General features: G+C 40.6%; 1 protein-coding gene across 4 annotated transcripts in view; it reads left to right on the forward strand.

The window, feature by feature from the left end:
* Nucleotides 1-9,598: 9,598 nt before the first annotated feature.
* Nucleotides 9,599-17,928, forward strand: part of LOC128837563 (melanopsin-like) — a 78,955-nt gene continuing 70,625 nt past the window's right edge. For 3 of the 4 annotated variants that reach the window (XR_008444981.1, XM_054028782.1, XM_054028785.1), the window contains exon 1: nucleotides 9,599-9,683. Coding sequence is in view for 1 of the 4 variants with exons in the window: in XM_054028783.1 (XP_053884758.1) it covers nucleotides 9,639-9,683 (45 nt within the window). In the remaining 3 variants the exon portion in view is untranslated. The remainder of the gene's footprint in view (nucleotides 9,684-17,928) is intronic. The other variant, XM_054028783.1, reaches the window with a different exon arrangement.

Here is a 17,928-nt window from a genome sequence, read left to right on the forward strand (position 1 = left end):
CACTCAGTAACCATTCTGCGAGCTCCCTTTTCATGATAGATCTCCACATCACCACCTCCTAACATCAGTAGTAGCTGATCTTTAAGGGTGGACAAACCTTCTGTTGTTGGTGAGAGTGAAATCCCCCCTGCCTCCTATCAACTAAAAAAAACAAACCACACAATGAAACTAATTTGGGAATTTGACATCTATTCTTTTCTTTGGGCCAAGGAAGTATCACATAGCGTATTAATTTTAAGTGCTTTCCAGGTCTCTGTGGCATGTTTTGGAGAGGTTCCTAAGGAGGTTCCTGATACAATTAGAGCTCAGCAAAGGCTCCTTATACTGTGCACCTTGCATCAGAGCTGCATGTTGTTTCTTTTCCTGGCTCCAGGCTGAGAGCCACCTGACTGATGTATTTAGAACAAAAGGCTGAGGGTCATATTCTGCTGAGGGGAACTACTTAACACTTCACTGAACAACTTCCTGAGATGTGGCCAGGTGGTCACTAGCACTATGGGAGACTTGTTGGAAGATTTTAGGCTATCTGGCTGAATGAATTCTTCATGTTTGATGGTGAATAAGCAAAAGTGATTAATCCATCTGTGGATTAATTAGATTATATTCTCCCCCCACAGGATCACTGCTATTACCAGGTCTGTAGTCAGATGATATTTTAAAATTCTAAAGCAGTCGTCTTGATCAGAGTATCCAGAGGCATTTGTTATCCAGCCTCTGTAGTTTGTACATGTTCTAATTAAATGTCACAGTGGCTTAAAAAGAAATCAATATTTATATTCCCTGAGAAAAAATATTGGTTGGAGTGTCCAGAATAGACCTTGTTCTCGCTCTAGTATATTCAGTTTACTAACTGGCCTTCCCACAAAAGATCATTTTAAAACTTTAGATTGTTTAGCTAGTGATTTAAATTAAGATTATAGTGGAGAGAAGTGATGAAAACCATTCTGTAAATTTCAGTTGTGTTAACTAACATCTCATCCACAGATTCATAATGTGTCCATTGCTACAATTTTAGGATGTCCATTCTTAATGCTATATGCCTTAAAATCCTTCAGAAAGTCTCTCTCATTACAACTTAAAGTAGCTACATTAAGGACTCAGAACCTGTCCACTGGAAAATTCAGAAGAGTATTTTCCTCCATATTTTTGTCTATGTTCCAAATTCGTTTTTTGTAAGAAAAATCTTACTGGTAACTTAATATTAATAAAGTTTTACTTCATTCCATCCTGAGTGGTCCCTTCTTAAAAATGACAATGAACAGACTTATATTTGTGCTAGTCTCAAATTTTTAATGATATATCTATGAGTAGTCAAATGCTTCATAATCGAGAGTCTGTCTATCTAGGTTTTTATATGCTCCCTCAGCACTGCAGTATTTGGAAATCAGTAAGCTCTTGGGCATGTCATCAGTGGCTTAACACCATCTTGGGCCTTGAAGAAGGCCTCATACCACTTGGAGGGCTGGACAACTGAATCTGAACATATGTGATTCATATCTTTTAACTCTGAGTAGAAAAAAGGCTCTGTAAGCATATGATAGCTATTGTCTCAAATGAAGAACTATATTAAAAGCAAAGGTAAATCAGTGTTGTTCTCAGTTCCCTGACACACTTTTCTATTTTAATTTTATTTTCCCATGTAACTATGTGTGTGAGAGAGAGAGAGAGAGAGAGAGAGAGAGAGAGAGAGAGAGTGTGTTGTTTGTGTATATGTGTGAGCGGGTCCCATGGGAGCCAGCTGAGGTCACTCAATTAGGGTGAACTGCAAAAAATGGGGTAGACAACCCCAAAGCTCGTGGATATTCCAATACTTTGATTTACCAAGCCCAGCACTAAACAGCTTCTGTTATACCTTACTGGTTACTCAGAAGTCCAAAACACAGTTCCCTTAAAGTGACCCAGCCTCAGGCCTCCACCTAGTTATTCAAGTCAGATATGATGAGGACTAATGAAAATCTTATTTCATCATATAAAAAAGTTGTACCAATCCCAAAAGATCAGGCACATTACCTCCCAGGTTAATGAATATTCCAGATTTTACCCAAATACACGCTTACAGCGAATTCTTATTAACAAAACTAAAATTTATTAAAAATGAAGAGAGAGACTATGGTAAAAAGATCAATATACATACAGACATGAGTTCAATTCTTGAAGTTCAGATTTATAGCAGAGATGGTGAGCTTTGTAGTTACAAAGAGTTCTTTTAGAATTTAGTCCATAGGTTATAATCCAATGTCCAATATCATATTCAGGCATACCAGCATAACTGGGATCTCATCTTGCGACACAAACTTCCCTGGATGAAGCTTAAGGAGATCTGAGATGACAGGATCAGTACCCAAGGATCTTTTATACAATTCCAGGCCTCCTTTGACAGGCCGGAGTGCCTTAGCTTACAATGGGCACTTTGAAGTAGGTCCATCACCGGTAATTAGCTACACGAAGTAACATAAGGCAATTACCTGTTTTTCCACCATTTGCAGATGATTGGCTATACATTTCAAAGAGAAATGAATACAGTGATATCCTGTGTTTACAGTTCATTTAAATACTAGGATGTTCTTTTGAACTCTGAATTAATAGAATACAGCATAGACAGGGACTGTTGATTACATTGTTGACCACTACCAATATATATGTAAATACACAAAAACACAAACATTATCTCCCGTATGTCTTTAAGGGTTGAATTTGAGTTATTCTTCCCACAGGACACTTAACCCTTTCTGGTCATGCGTCACAATACGTAAATATCATGTAGCTATGTCTTCTTGACTGCAAAAGTTAGTATTCTCTCTCTCTCTCTCCCCCCCCCCCTTTTTTTAAGGGTAAGGCTTCTCTCTTTCCTTACCATATTAAAGTCTGATAGCACTCAGTAGGTTAACTCGAATAGTGTTCTGCAGAAGTTGGTAGATGGAAGTTATGAAAAGTTAATCAACAAAATGTTATCTCAAATGGCATCACTATGGGTGCATTCTGTTAGTCCTTGAGTATCTACTTTGTATAACTCATTTTCCATTGACATGAATATGTCTAGCTTCTCCTTGGTAACTAATATATATGCTATTATTTGTTCTTAAAAGATTTTAAATCATTAGATTCTGCAAGATAGATCAGTTTTTAAATCCTTAACTCTAGAATACGGTCTCTTGAAATGTGTTGACATGATGAGGATCAGTAAAAGTTTAAATAGTTGTTGCTACTTCAACTAATCATTGTTTTGGTGGAATTAATTATTGATCGCATTAGACCATTGACTTCAATGGAAGACCATTGAAAATGAATCTCTAGCAAGAGAGAGCCATCTTTTCAATTATGATTTTCAACCTGTGTGAGCTATTCAACTAGACAAGTTCCTGTACCACACACACATTTGTGGTGTAATCAAAACTCCTTCTCTGATTTCCTGTTTGTTATTCCATATGACTGCTGCACCATTAAGAGAGAATTTTCACCACAAAGTATTGTTTTGGGCTAGAATTTCTCATTCTTCAGACCAAAATTCCTTAAACCATATTTGAGTAATCTCACCACGAAAAAGGTGATGGTGGCTGTGATAGAAGGGGGTTTCAGCTATTTTAAAACTTGTTTAGAAGCTTTTGTGCACTTGAATAGCTCAACGTTTTCATTTCATTGTTTATGGTATGCTTGGTGTTTTGCAGGCAAAATTAAAAAATGACGGCCCACGCCAAAGGAGTTTACATTCTAAAGTAACACAGAGATACCACAGACATAGAGGATGCGGAGATAAGTGCATAAAACAAGCTGGATACAGCCAGAGAGGGCACAGTGAGTGAGAGGTAAAATGGGTTACATCACAGATTTCTGGTTATAGAAGTCATTTAATCCATTCCCCTGGATAAAGTACCGGTATATCTAGACCGTCCCTGCCAGGTGTTTGTTTAATCTGTTCTTTAAAACATCTCGTGACTGGGATTCTACAACCTCCTAGGTAACCTGTGCCAATGATTAACTATCCTTGCAGTTCAAAAGTTTTTCCTAATATCTAACCTAACTCTCTTTTGCTGCAAACAAAGCCAATTATTTCTTGTCCTACCCTTAGTGAACATGAAAAACAATTGATCATTGTCCTCCTTATAACAACCTTTGACTTATTTGAAGACTGTTATTCCCTCTCAGCTTTCTCTTATCTAGACTAAACATTCCCAATCTTTCAACCTTTCCTCAAAGTAATGAATTACGCTACAATAGAAAAGTTGAGTTGATGGACCTTGTGAATTTTAAACTGAGATTTGAGGGAGGGACTAATCATATGGTGCACAAGAGAAAGGAGAACATTCTAGGATTATACTGCAGTATAGGGAAGGCATGAAGATTAGAGTGGGAGAAGGAAGTGAACGGTCTGGTTAATCAGAAAGCTTGAGTGGAGTTAAGCGAGAAAGTTCTAAAAAAGAACTAGACACATTCATGGAGGATAGGTCCATCAGTGGCTATTAGCCAGGATGGGCAAGGATGGTGTCCCTAGCCTCTGTTAGCCAGAAGCTGGGAATGACGGACAGGGAATGTATCACTTGATGATAACCTGTTCTGTTCATTCCCTCCGGTGTACCTGATATTGGCCACTGTCGGTAGACAGGATACTGGGCTAGATGGACCTTTTATCTGACCCTGTATTATGACAAGGGGAAATAGGAAGAAATAAGTGTTGAAATGTAGACAGGAATTAAGTTATGCAGTGTCTCAAAGGCAAGAATCAAGAATTTAAACTCCTGATGCAGAAGATGCTGGGTAGTTAGTGAAGGGACTTAATTGAGACAGATTGGATGAAACCCTGGTCCTATTGAAGTCACAGGGAGGTTTGCAATTGACTCAAGTGGGGACTGAGTGTCAGGAGAAGAAAATGATTTGGGAGCGTTTGAATTCTGGGTCAATTGCAGGGGGACAATGTGAGAATCAGTGAAACGAGGGAGAAAGGAGGTGGCGGGCTGGATGAGGATGTGAGTAGTAGAAAAGGAGAAAAATGGGTAGTTCTTACATGTGCCACTCGCATTGGACCTGACACCGAAGTCAATAGGAGTTTTGCCCAGGTTCTGACTGCAGGAGTTCTGTATGCACAAAACAAAACAAAACAAAACAAAAGTAGCAGGCTGCAACTAGAATGCATGTAGTTAACAGCAAAGAATAAGTGCTTTGCTATGCTTATAGGAATACTGTTAACTTCAATATTTTATTAAATGACTAACTTTAAGAAAAATCCCAGTTTCTGATAGAGCTCCTTTTAAATAGTATGTTGGGTGACCAGATGTCCTGATTTTATAGGGACAGTCCCGTTATTTGTGGCTTTTTCTTATATAGAGGCCTATTACCCCCCACCACCTGTCCCAATTTTTCACACTTGCTATCTGGTCACCCTAATAGTTGTCTGAATCCTTTCTTTAAATACAGTTACAAAAATGTTTACATGGATTTTTAAATAAAGAAAGATATCCTGTCTCGTAGAACTAGAAGGGACCGTGAAAGGTCATTGAGTCCAGCCCCCTGCCTTCACTAGCAGGACCAAGTACTGATTATGCCCCACCCTGATTCCTAAGTGGCCCCCTCAAGGATTGAACTCACAACCCTGGGTTTAGCAGGCCAATGATCAAACCACTGAGCTATCCCTCCCCTCTTAAGTCTTTTTCAGGAGGGGAGAAATTAACTAAGGTCCCAGTGCTGCAAACATGTATGCACATGCCTTGTATAACAGGGGAGCACTGAACCTGGTTATATCCAAAAGTGTCAAATACACAAAGGGAAAAAAATTAGGTTTTTTTTTTATTATTATTATTATTATTATCATTTTTTGCTAATTTCTTTGTCATCCATAATTTTAGAGGTTACTTCTAACTATTCTCAATACTAGATTTTCAAGCAAATGTTACTTTCAGGTTGACAGTGTCCCTTAAATTGGTTGCAAGATAAAGTTATAGAAGAGTGGAAATAATGTACCACACGCTCAATACATCTTCCTCACTGATTTCAATGCACTCTGACCACATGTTGTTGTAGATGCCAACTAAATGAGCGTGAATATATCTGGATATGCACAAATGAAGTAAATATACCTATTATACACCATATTTATTTATTACTTCATTTAGATATATAAAGTAACAAGAGGTGCCTGTCTGACAAATACTTAGTCAGACAAACAAAAGCAAAACCCTTGCATCCACATAATGTACAATAACCAGGCAGCACAAAAATGCACTAAATTTTCCACTTTCCCTAAACATCATCTCCGATAACATTTGCTTCTTCACAGCTTCCCTCTCCCTCCCTGCCCAAGGATGTGTTTTGCAGTTATGCTCTGAAGGTCAACGGATTTGGGTTACTATAGACAAAACAGGGCTGGAGGGAGCAGATTCCAAAGGAAAGGCCCTTCACAAAGAATGCCCTGCTACCAGCTCCTTGCCTCCTCCCCCATACCTATAGACATCGAGCTCAGATTTACAGAAGTATAGTATAAAAGATAGGCTGTCAGGTGACCTATATTGGTCAACACAGCACTTTCAACTGTACTCCATGTGATGTGTCCTTAGAAACGTCCATGCATTTGTAGAAGATTGCATATGTTAGAATGGAGTTGTACTGAAGTTTGACTTTGAGACAGCCCTAGTCACTTCTTGGCTCTCAGCACATCAGAAGTGCCTTGAAGCAGCAATACATTATGCGAAACAAAACAAAACTGTTAATGAAACCCTAACATTGTAATTTTAATCACTCTCATCAGGACATTTGAAGTTTTATGTCTAAATTCTTTGCTGGAGATAATTCCACTGACTTCCCATAACTCACACAGCTATTGTAATTCAACCATACATGTGGATTAAGGCCCAAACCCTTTCCCTGTGCAAATCCTTGGTAATTAGAGGACAGAATTCTCCTGCCCCCTTCCAACCATAGCATCACTATATATGGGAGTATACTGCAGTCTCTGTATCACCCTGTATATGGGGCTTGGTGTAGTTGGTTGATCTGAAAAATCACATATCCGCTGATCATGCCCCTTCCCCCTCTCTAAATCCCCTCCCCCCTACCCCCATGAACCTTATTGGCAGAAAATTTACCTTAAAAGAGGTAGTAGTAGTAGTAATAAAACAGTACTAATTATGCCCAAGACAAAAATCTTAATTTTGAATTTCTTGACTTTTTTTGTGATTAAAATCTCAGCCATAATGGTTCAGTTATATAAGGGTGGGGTTTTCCCTCTTCTTTTTACATTTTATAAAAAAATGGATTTCTCACTGTATTTTTATCTTGAATTTTGCATTTTAGCAAGATTTCACCTCTCTAGTCATCATACCAAATGTTTACTCTGTAAGCTGTCTGGAGTGGTTCATGACCGTGAGTGCCAATCTCAGGGCGGACTGTGAAGAAGCAGAAATCCCAAACTCACTGCAAGTTCTATAATTAGATTTCACCAACCCAGTCACAAGTGTGAACTCCTAAAGCAGTATAACAGTCTTGGCATGGAGTCACAGACAGTCCCCTTGGGCATTTCAGTCCATCTTTCCCCACCAGGCAAGCCAGACTTAGGCCATGTCTATATATACAGCGGTGCAGCAGGGCAGTTGTACCATTACAGCTGCCCCACTAAGTTTGCCTGGTGAAGATGCTCTATGCCAACGGGAGAGAGCTCACCCATTGGCATAAAAAACCCACCCCAATGAAGCTCTCCTGCCAACATAGCGCTGTGCCCATTAGCGCTTATGACAGTGTAACTTACATTGCTTGGGGGATGGAATATTCACGCCCCTGAGTGACATAACTTTTGCCGACATAGGCGTTAGTGTAGATATAGCCTTAGTCATTAGATAGTTGCTATACACCAAAGATCACAAAATATTCAGGTTGCTCCCAGTCCCAAGAGATCAGTCACTTAACATAGGTCAATTTGTACCTCACAGCAAAGACAATTCTTGTAGCCAATCCTATAGTAAACTAAGGATTTATTAACTAGGAAAAGAAATTAGAGAATTATTACAAGATTAAAGCAGGAAAACCTCTATACACAAATGAGTTAGTCTATGGTTTCAAAAGGTGAGTGAGTTGTAGTGATCGGTCAGCTCTGAATGTCTTTTGGGACTAACCCAGCTTGACCCTGAAGATCTCTGCTTCTATTTTATAGTTCTAGCCCTGTGAGAGTCCAAACAGCAAAAGATGAAAAAATTTGCTGTCAGCTATTTTTATTTCCTTCTTCCAGAATTCAAGTTGTTGGGATGAGCCCTTTTGCAGGTAGCCTCTTCATGGGTGTGAGAGGGCAACTAACAAACTCTTTGTATTATGATATCCCACAATGGCTCATTTAGGTTTGATAGGCCTCCTTGATGGGCAGGAGAGGATCCCTCCTGCCTGGGTTCATAGTTTAAGAGCAAATATTTATTACCATTACAAAGCAAAAACTTAAATGTTACCTTACAGTATGTGATAAAGACATAAGTGAGATTAATGCATGCAGCATCTTACAAGCATTTAATAAACTCTAAACACATTGTTGTTAGTCCAATAACCATTTTAACTATACTAACACACAGGGGAGGTGGGCTGATTTCCAGCACTTAATTGGTCGGTGCTTGGCTGAGGCCTAAAGCTCTGGCAAGAACTGGCAACTGGCCTGCCAGCATCACAGTAAGTTTTGGGTTAGGGACTATCATCTTATGTGTTTGTACAGCACCTAGCACCATAGCGTTCATGACTGGAGCTCCTAGGTGCTACCGCAATACAAATACATCATAAAGCATTTTGTGTTTTTCTTTCTCATGCCTATGTTTTGAGAGAAGGGAGGGGAGAGAATTAGATCAATCCACAATGTCAAATTTTTTCTGATTTTACAATGTGGGACATTGACAGACAGCAGCAACTATTTGCATTTTCGTTAACAGGCACAGTAGATAATGAGAGGGGGAGCGGGAGGGTTACTTGGGAGGGAAAGAGAGCGGGAGACAAGGCAGAGAGAAGAAAGAAAAGAGCGTGAAAGCAAGGGGATGAGAGAAAGAGAAGGCAGAGGAGCTAGAAGGAAATACCTAGAGAAGGCAAGTGGGAGAAAAAGGAGAGGAGGAAGGATGGAAAATGAGAAAAAGGAAACGGGGAAGGCTAAGGAAGAAAGAACTCAAGAAAGAGGGAAGGGAAAATCTAAAGCAGGGGCATGAGAGAGAGAGAGAGAGAGGAGTAAAAGGAGCAATGCAGAAAGTGGGGCTCAAGGGGTCAAGGTGCCCCATTCCTGGAGGGGGGCAGCTCCAGGGGCGCACAGGTCCCTCTGCCCCAGAGCTGCGGCCAGTGGCGGAGCCTGCAGAGGTCACCTGGTGGGATGGGGAGCAGAGGGCGGGGAAGCCCCCACCACGCTCCTCTTTGGCCGTTTAAATAGCTGCGAGCGCGCCGGGCCAGTCCCATCTCCCCCTCGCTCCCTCCCGGCACAGGCAGCCAGAAGCCGCCGGGCGAGCCCTTCGCACGCGCGCAACTCCGGACTCCCGCAGCCGTGGCGCTGCCGGAGGAGCAGGCGGCACAGAGGGGCCCGAATTCCGGGGCAGCAGCGGCCGCGTCCCCGCGGGATGGAGCTGGGAGAACAGTAGGGTCGGATCCTCCGCCGCCTGCCCGGCTGGGCTGAGTTCCCCCTGCGCCCGCGGCCGGCTTGGATGCTCCGGGGCGCAGAGCCCAGGATGGCGGAGGCGCAGGAGCAGGTGAGGAAGGGCGCGTGGGATAGGTAGAGAGCGGGGAGGATTCCCTTTGTCCTGCCTTGAGTGCCTCCCCTCCGAGAGTCTGTTGCGCTTCATATGTTTAGTGGGGAGGCGGAATAATTATATCAGGCTGGTTGTTTGTGGGGGCTAATGGCACTGAACTGATGCCCCCACGTACACATAGGGCTGTCCGGCGCTGGTGGCAGTTGGAATGAGGGTTCTTGCTTTCTTATTGTTTAACCTCTTTGAAACACAGGGCAGAAATCCTCCATCCTGTGTGTGTGTGAGAGAGAGAGACATCAAACCCAGCATTTTAAAGTAATCTGAAAGGAGAGGGAGTCCTCTTCCATAGGAGTGGGATTTGGGAAGGGGAGTGTGTGTTGTGTAAACAGATTCCTCTGTTCTGTTTTGCTTTCTTAATGCTAACATGTATTTATTTTATTTATTTATTTTTGATTAATCTTACCAGTGTTGTTTTGGTTCAATACATTTTGACTGCTGCTTTTAGGAGGTGGTAATCTGACTCTTCCCGTGGGAAAACTTGCCCTCTTTATCATAAGGAACAATGATTTTATTATGGGACTCGGGCTGTAGGCTCTCTGAAAGATTCTCTGAGTTAAACCCTCTCCGTGGGACTGATGCATCAAGTGATGTCTCACACAGGTACCTGTTGTTCCTGCAGGATCTGGGCCCATCAGACCTTTTTGATAATAGCCAGAAAGTGTTGATTGAGAAAAGAATATATATTAGAAGCCCCAAAGCAGATGTCAGAGTTGTAATCTGTGTGTGAAGCTGATTTTAATGTAGTGTAATGCTAAGCAACCTGTGTGAAGGTTTGTACATTGTTTAAGAAAATTTTCAAATAACCCTTAGTAAACTTGTAATGAAAGGGGGATTTGTTTGTGCATTGCAAATTGCTTTTTAATCCTTTGGAGGGAAATGGGGTAGCTTTATCAAACTACTTCTATGATTCTTTCTATACATTTATGTATGCTTTTCCCATCTAAATAAATTTATGTTGCTTTATAAATATTTTAGAATAAAATGTTACCTAAAATGCAGTGATCTTTAAAAGTTCCCACAAAATGAATTTCATTAGCCAAAGTGACCATGAAAGATATCTTGGAGTCATTGTGGATAGTTCTCTGAAATCATCCACTCAATGTGCAGCAGCAGTCAAAAAAGCAAACAGAATGTTGGGAATCATCAAGAAAGGGATAGATAATAAGACAGAAAAGATCACATTGCCTCTACCTTAATAGGTAGTAGGTTTAAAACAAACACAAGAAAGTATTTTTTTCACACAACGCACTGTCAACCTCTGGAACTCCTTGCTAGAGGGTGTTGTGAAGGCCAATACTATAACGGGGTTCAAAAGGGAGCTAGATAGATTCATGGAAGATAGGTCCATCACTGGCTATAAGCCAGGATGGTCAGGAATGGTGTTCCTAGCCTCTGTTTGCAAGAAGCTGGGATCGGGTGACAGGGCATGGATCACTTGATGATAACCTGTCTGTTCATTCCCTTTGGGGCACCTGCCGTTGGCCATTGTCAGAGGACCGGATACTGGGCTTGATGGACATGGCCTGACCCAGTATGACCGTTCTTATGACCATCACTGCATCCACTAGGATAAATATTTTCTTTCCTTTCTGTAAACTATTATAAAAGCCAAGATTTTAGTAACAGAAGGGGTTATGACAGTTACTAAAGTGAAAGAAATTAAAAAATGAGGCACAAATTAAGGCATGTGTCATTTAATCTAAATAGTTTGTTCTCATAGCATACCCAAATGAGTCCTTTTTGGCTGAGATTTTTTAAAATGGGCTTTTAAAATTACTCCAAGTTGATTTTTAGGCACCTAAAGTGGCATGATTTTCCAAAGTGCTGAGCCCTCAGCAGCACACACTGAAGTCAGCACTTTTGAAAATCAGACCACTTATCTAAGTGCCTAAATGCACCAAGTGCCCCAATCCCAGAACAGTTGTAATCACAATGGCACCACTAAAAACTGGTGCTGATTTGAGGTCTTCACTAATTATTCAATTGGTTTTGTCAGTTTGTATCAGACCTTTATTATAATATGGTGTGTATTTGTTAATTATTTTGCTAGGATATTTCATATAAAATGTATCTCTGCATTTTGTTCCAGGCCATTATATTCTTCATCATATTTTGAACAGGTCACATTGAATTTATAGAGGGTGCCAAGAGATAATAATCAACTGTATAAGAATCCGTTTAAATACTTCAGGGTAGAATTCAAACCCAAAAGACAAAATCAGAGTTAAAGCTAAAAAGTCTTGGCACACATTTTATTGCCTTTTACATTTAGATTTGCAGCTGTCTCGGGTGATTGCACAATGTTTTTCTATGTGCTGAAATACCTAGCCACAAATGGGGTCTGTTTGAGCTGCTGTGCCTGATCCAACCGTCTTCAGTCAAACAGAATTCCAACCAAATTTAACTGGAACTGCAGGATTGGTCCCAGATAAGCAAATTATTTTGTCTTGATTTTGTGTGATTAAATCAGATTGTTGTTAATATTGACACAGTGTTTGTTTCAAATTTTTACAGTATTTAAGACAGAGCAAACTAAAAGTATTTGTACCAGCTGTCAGTGGCCCAGATGAGCCATGAAAGTAGCTGAGGAGAGGGCATAGAGACATGCTATGTTCCCTTCTCAGTGGACAGAGGCCAGGAAGGGGATGGCATAGGACCCTAGGCAGTGGCCCTATACTACCAGAGGATTCCCCTGAGCTGATGGACTACTCTGCTGGCTAGTTAAGGTGATCTTATGGCAACCTTGAGTCATCAGAGCATCACAAAGCAACTTCAATGGACTGGAGAATCCAGCCCTTATTTGTGAATTGACCTAATTGTCTCTAACGGCCACAAACACAAAAAAATAGGCAACTGCAAATGTAAGTGTAGCATATTGCTGGAATAGATACATAATTATATAGTTTTGAGATACTTAATAGTAACCAGAATAGATAAATATGTGAACAGAAAAGTTTTACTTTTGAATCCCAAAATGGCAGGTACAGCTCCAAAAGAGAGATTATGGTTCCATCTAATGGATGGGACTACTTAGAGACCTTCTAATTTGCAGCTCGCTGACTTGATCAAAGCTTTTGTGGTCTATTGGGTAAATGTACAGAGAGCCAGATCTTCAGTTGGTGTAAAATCAGCATAGCTCTGTGGCTGAGTAAGTGCTGTGTCAGTACAATAAGGCTCCAGTTCAGCAAAGCACTAACCGTATGCTTAAAGTTACATATGTGTTGAATTGGAGCCTGTGTGTGTCTGCAATAATGCTTTATGAAATATATTGTGTATGTGTAGTGCTTCCTATTTAAAATTAAATATCATTAAAAAAAAAAAAAAAGTCCAGCTAGCCAAAGTAGTTACTCCATATGATGGACTAATAGCATGAACATTTTATTTTTAAATAAGTAAAGGTACTATAGAACTATTGGAATGGAAGAGAGAGAATCACTTTAAAGTGTTCTTTCTTGGACTCTGCTAATCAACAGTGACTGAAGAGAGAGTTTCACGGATGTACATTTGTTTTGTTTATTTTATATTACAAAATTAGAGAACAAAGTAGCTGTATGAAACAAGTTGCAAAAATTTCATCATCCAATGAAGAGAATTTTATTTTTGATTATTTATCCTTTGGGAGTAGTATTTTGACATAGTTTTTATACATTAAATATCATGTGCCATGATTTGTTTAATTTTTCTACCTACATTAGATGTACACTATTGACGCAATGTTCACTCTAAGAATTATTATTAGTAATGACAATGCTCTTGTGACAGTACAGTACATGAAAACAAAAGACAATCCTCACCCTAAAGAGCATAAAATGGGATTTTCAAAAATGCCCAGGATTGACCTAACCATGCTCCCATTAAAGTCAACATAAATCCCACCATTGTCATCAAAGGATAAACACCTAGAAGTTGGAATATTGGAGGGGAAAAGGCTATTATTGATGAGTAAGGTCAAAACCATTGCACCACAGAATTTGTGTAGAGCATCACTTGAGAAAGATGTACAGCACTGCAGTCTCTCTACAGGTGGAGGCTAATCATATTCTCTGTTAAAAATGCTACTAAAGCAAGAGGTCAGGAGCGCTGAATGGTTTAAGCAAGTGACAAGGATAAATATTTGCAGTTCCCTTCTTGACAGTGTGTCAAGTTTTACTTTGGAGGCTTTTAAGGGTAACTCTCTAGACCTTTAGACAATCGCTAAGCAATTGGTCTATTTTATATACAGCCTCAAGAACTATAATCATACTGTAACCTCTAGCAAACAGGGTTTACTTCATCATTTGTTCACTATTAACATTACTGTGACGAACTGGGCCTGTTCTCACTGTGGTCTGTGAATGCTGACAGGGGAGTGTGGCTGGAATAGTCTGCATTGGAGGATGGGAGACAGCCCGAGGGCGCATACCTGAGTGTGTAACACGAGAACCCAGGAAGGGGTTGAAGGCCAGGTGACTCCTTAGCCCGGGAAACTGAACAAAGGCTGTGGGAGGGGTCGCTGAAGCCGGAGTGTGGGAAGCAGGCTGGAGAGATGGCTGGGAGGCAGAGATGGCTCTGACCTCCCAAGGGGGGCTGGGCTGGGATGCCTTGGGCCCCCAAGATGGACCTAACTGAGGGGGTCCCTGTTGTCTGTGCCTGCAAGACCTGTCTTGGACTGTATTCCTGTCATCCAAATAAACCTTCTGCTTTACTGGCTGGCTGAGAGTCGCAGTGAATCGCAGGAAGCCGGGGGTGCAGGGCCCTGAGTTCCCCAATACTCCGTGACAATTACTACTGGGCAATAGTGGCAAAAAATTACTGTTAATGTGCAAGCTTCTAGCGTAACTTGGTGGACATGTAAAATTTGAATAGGATCCTTTCTTATGTGCTCATATATAGTACTCTGTTAAATAAATGGGGCCAAATTCTGCCATTATAATCCCTAGACATAGTATCATTCCATCTATATATCTCTCCTCCCACACTGAATGAGATCGATGAATGTGCAGGAAGGATGTGTGGACTGGGCAGCCAGGTGGAGGAAGGAGGTGGGGTGAGGGGTGCCATGACAATGGAACCTAGGGACATGGTCTGCGTCCAGGAGAGAGGAAGCAATAAATGTAACTCTGGAATTAATCCCCAGGAACTTTGGGGAAAGTTATGGTAAGGCAAGCCCAGTGCATGCTGGAATCTTGATTGAGCTTTCTTTTGAGAACTGAACATTTATTGATAAGTTTTAGTCAGTCTTCTCCGGGTCCTTTAGCTTTTGAGTTAAGATTGTTTGAGTTAGGAGTGCTACTGGAAAATTCTAGAAGGACTGCTTTGAAGAATTGAGTAATCTTCCATGGACTGAACTCTGTTTTAATAATATACAGAGGATCCCTGTGCTAGCAGTAAGGGCATGTTTTTCCTCTTACTTATACCAGTCTCTCACTGCTTGACTGAACTGTTTCCTTGGCCCTAATACTTTAACCTTAGTGTAACCTTTTGGATTTATTTCTTCTCACATTCTAGTGATTGTTATGATGTGTCTTTTTGTTTATTTGCCTGACCATTTGTTAATAATAGGTTGGAAGGAAAGTAAGTTTCTGCCTGATATAAAATAGGTTTTTGCAATGTTGTTGTAGCCCTGGTAGTCCAGGATATTAGAGACAAGATGGAGGTGTAATATCTTTTATTGGACCAACTTCTGTTGGTGAAAGACAAGCTTTTGAGCTTACACGGAGCTCTTCTTCAGGTCTGAGAAAGGTACTCATCTACACACCACAATAAAAGATCAGCAGCATGGCTGCAGCTGGTCTGGGTTAGCAGACTTGGGATTGTTGTACTCAGGCTGCCGGGCGATAAAATTGCAGTGTAGATGTTCGGGTTCGAACTGGAGCTCAGGCTCTGAGAATCCATGGGTGAGAAATGAACTCATACAGAAGAATGATAAAAGACAAAACCAGCATATCATCCATGGGTAAACACTTTTCAGAAAGAGTTGTTACAAAAATATATTTTATCTCCATATCTGACCTCTCAGTCCCTATTCTCCAAGGAAATCTGCACATCTTTAAAAGATGACCCTGAGCGCTTAAATTCTTAACTTTGCTAGACACTAAAAATCCTGGGCTTAATAAAGACCCTGGGTTTATTACAACAATGGATTTACTACACTGGGTTTATTGTTCCACTTTGTATTTAGCAATGGCACCCTGAGTGTCTTTCCAAGACCCGAAGAAGAGCTTTGTATAAACTTGAAAGCTTGTCTCAATAGAAGTTGGTCCAATAAAGGATATTACTTGGCCCACTTTGTTTCTATAAAATAGTGTTAGAATCTCAGAAATTGCTGGCTGGTGGGTTTTGTGATGTGTCCCATAATAAAAACAGGCTCTATCTGAATTGATTTGTGGGCTTCTATTTTTGTAAAGCTCTTGGGTTTACCTTTTAAATTAAAAAAAAAAATGAAGATGTCTTCCATCGTAGTGTTCCCTCTACCATTTTGTTGTAAGTTCTGGGCTGATGTTGGAAAACTAATGCAAGAGTTGCTTCAGGGATATAGATTCCAAATTCCTATTATGATGGAGCAATAGAAATGTCCTGAATTACTGCAGTTAAACCAACACCCATTTAGAATTCTGCTACTATAGGCTAGATTGTCCCTAGCCCTAACAAAGCTGCACCAGACAATAGCAGGAGTAAGGACTCCTCCATGTCCCATACATAGTTGCTTTAGGGCTATCTGGATGCTCCCCCAGCTCAAAGCTATGCCATTCTTTGTCTTTCAGCAATGTGAAGTGTCACATGTCCCTCCAAAAGGAATGTGTTTGTGTGCTAATAAAGCTTTCTTAGTTATATAGAAGTCAGTTTTAATGTATGTATATAGACACTCTTACAAGAGGTGTCAAAGTACACTTTACCATTTGATTTAACCATCCTTACAAATCTAGTCTGTGCTTTTAATTATTCCCCAAATACACACAAGTTTAATTTCCTTATCTGTTTACCAGCATTGTTTGAAACTTCCTCTATAAAGTATCTTTGGTGCTACATTTTACTTTTATACTTTCTATACTGACAAGTTTCAGAGTAACAGCCGTGTTAGTCTGTATCCGCAAAAAGAAGAACAGGAGTACTTGTGGCACCTTAGAGACTAACAAATTTATTAGAGCATAAGCTTTCGTGGACTACAGCCCACTTCTTCGGATGCATATAGAATGGAACATATAATGAGGAGATATATATACACACATACAGAGAGCATAAACAGGTGGGAGTTGTCTTACCAACTCTGAGAGGCCAATTAATTAAGAGAAAAAAAAACTTTTGAAGTGATAATCAAGCTAGCCGAGTACAGACAGTGTGATAAGAAGTGTGAGAGTACTTACAAGGGGAGATAGAGTCAACGTTTGTAATGGCTCAGCCATTACCAGTCCTTATTCAAACCGGAGTTGATTGTGTCTAGTTTGCATATCAATTCTAGCTCTGCAGTCTCTCTTTGGAGTCTGTTTTTGAAGTTTTTCTGTTGTAATATAGCCACCCGCAGGTCTGTCACTGAATGACCAGACAGGTTAAAGTGTTCTCCCACTGGTTTTTGAGTATTTTGATTCCTGATGTCAGATTTGTGTCCATTAATTCTTTTGCGTAGAGACTGTCCGGTTTGGCCAATGTACATGGCAGAGGGGCATTGCTAGCACATGATGGCATATATCACTTTGGTAGATGTGCAGGTGAACGAGCCCCTGATGGTATGGCTGATGTGATTAGGTCCTATGATGATGTCACTTGAATAGATATGTGGACAGAGTTGGCATCGGGGTTTGTTACAAGGATAGGTTCCTGGGTTAGTGGTTTTGTTCAGTGATGTGTGGTTGCTGGTGAGTATTTGCTTTAGGTTGGGGGGTTGTCTGTAAGCGAGGACAGGTCTGTCTCCCAAGATCTGTGAGAGTAAAGGATCATCTTTCAGGATAGGTTGTAGATCTCTGATGATGCGCTGGAGAGGTTTTAGTTGGGGGCTGAAGGTGACAGCTAGTGGTGTTCTGTTATTTTCTTTGTTGGGCCTGTCTTGTAGGAGGTGACTTCTGGGTACTCGTCTGGCTCTGTCAATCTGTTTTTTCACTTCAGCAGGTGGGTATTGTAGTTTTAAGAATGCTTGATAGAGATCTTGTAGGTGCTTGTCTCTATCCGAGGGATTGGAGCAAATGCGGTTATATCTTAGAGCTTGGCTGTA

This window comes from Malaclemys terrapin, chromosome 5 (assembly GCF_027887155.1).
Source record: "Malaclemys terrapin pileata isolate rMalTer1 chromosome 5, rMalTer1.hap1, whole genome shotgun sequence".
In the NCBI taxonomy this organism is placed as follows: domain Eukaryota; kingdom Metazoa; phylum Chordata; order Testudines; family Emydidae; genus Malaclemys; species Malaclemys terrapin.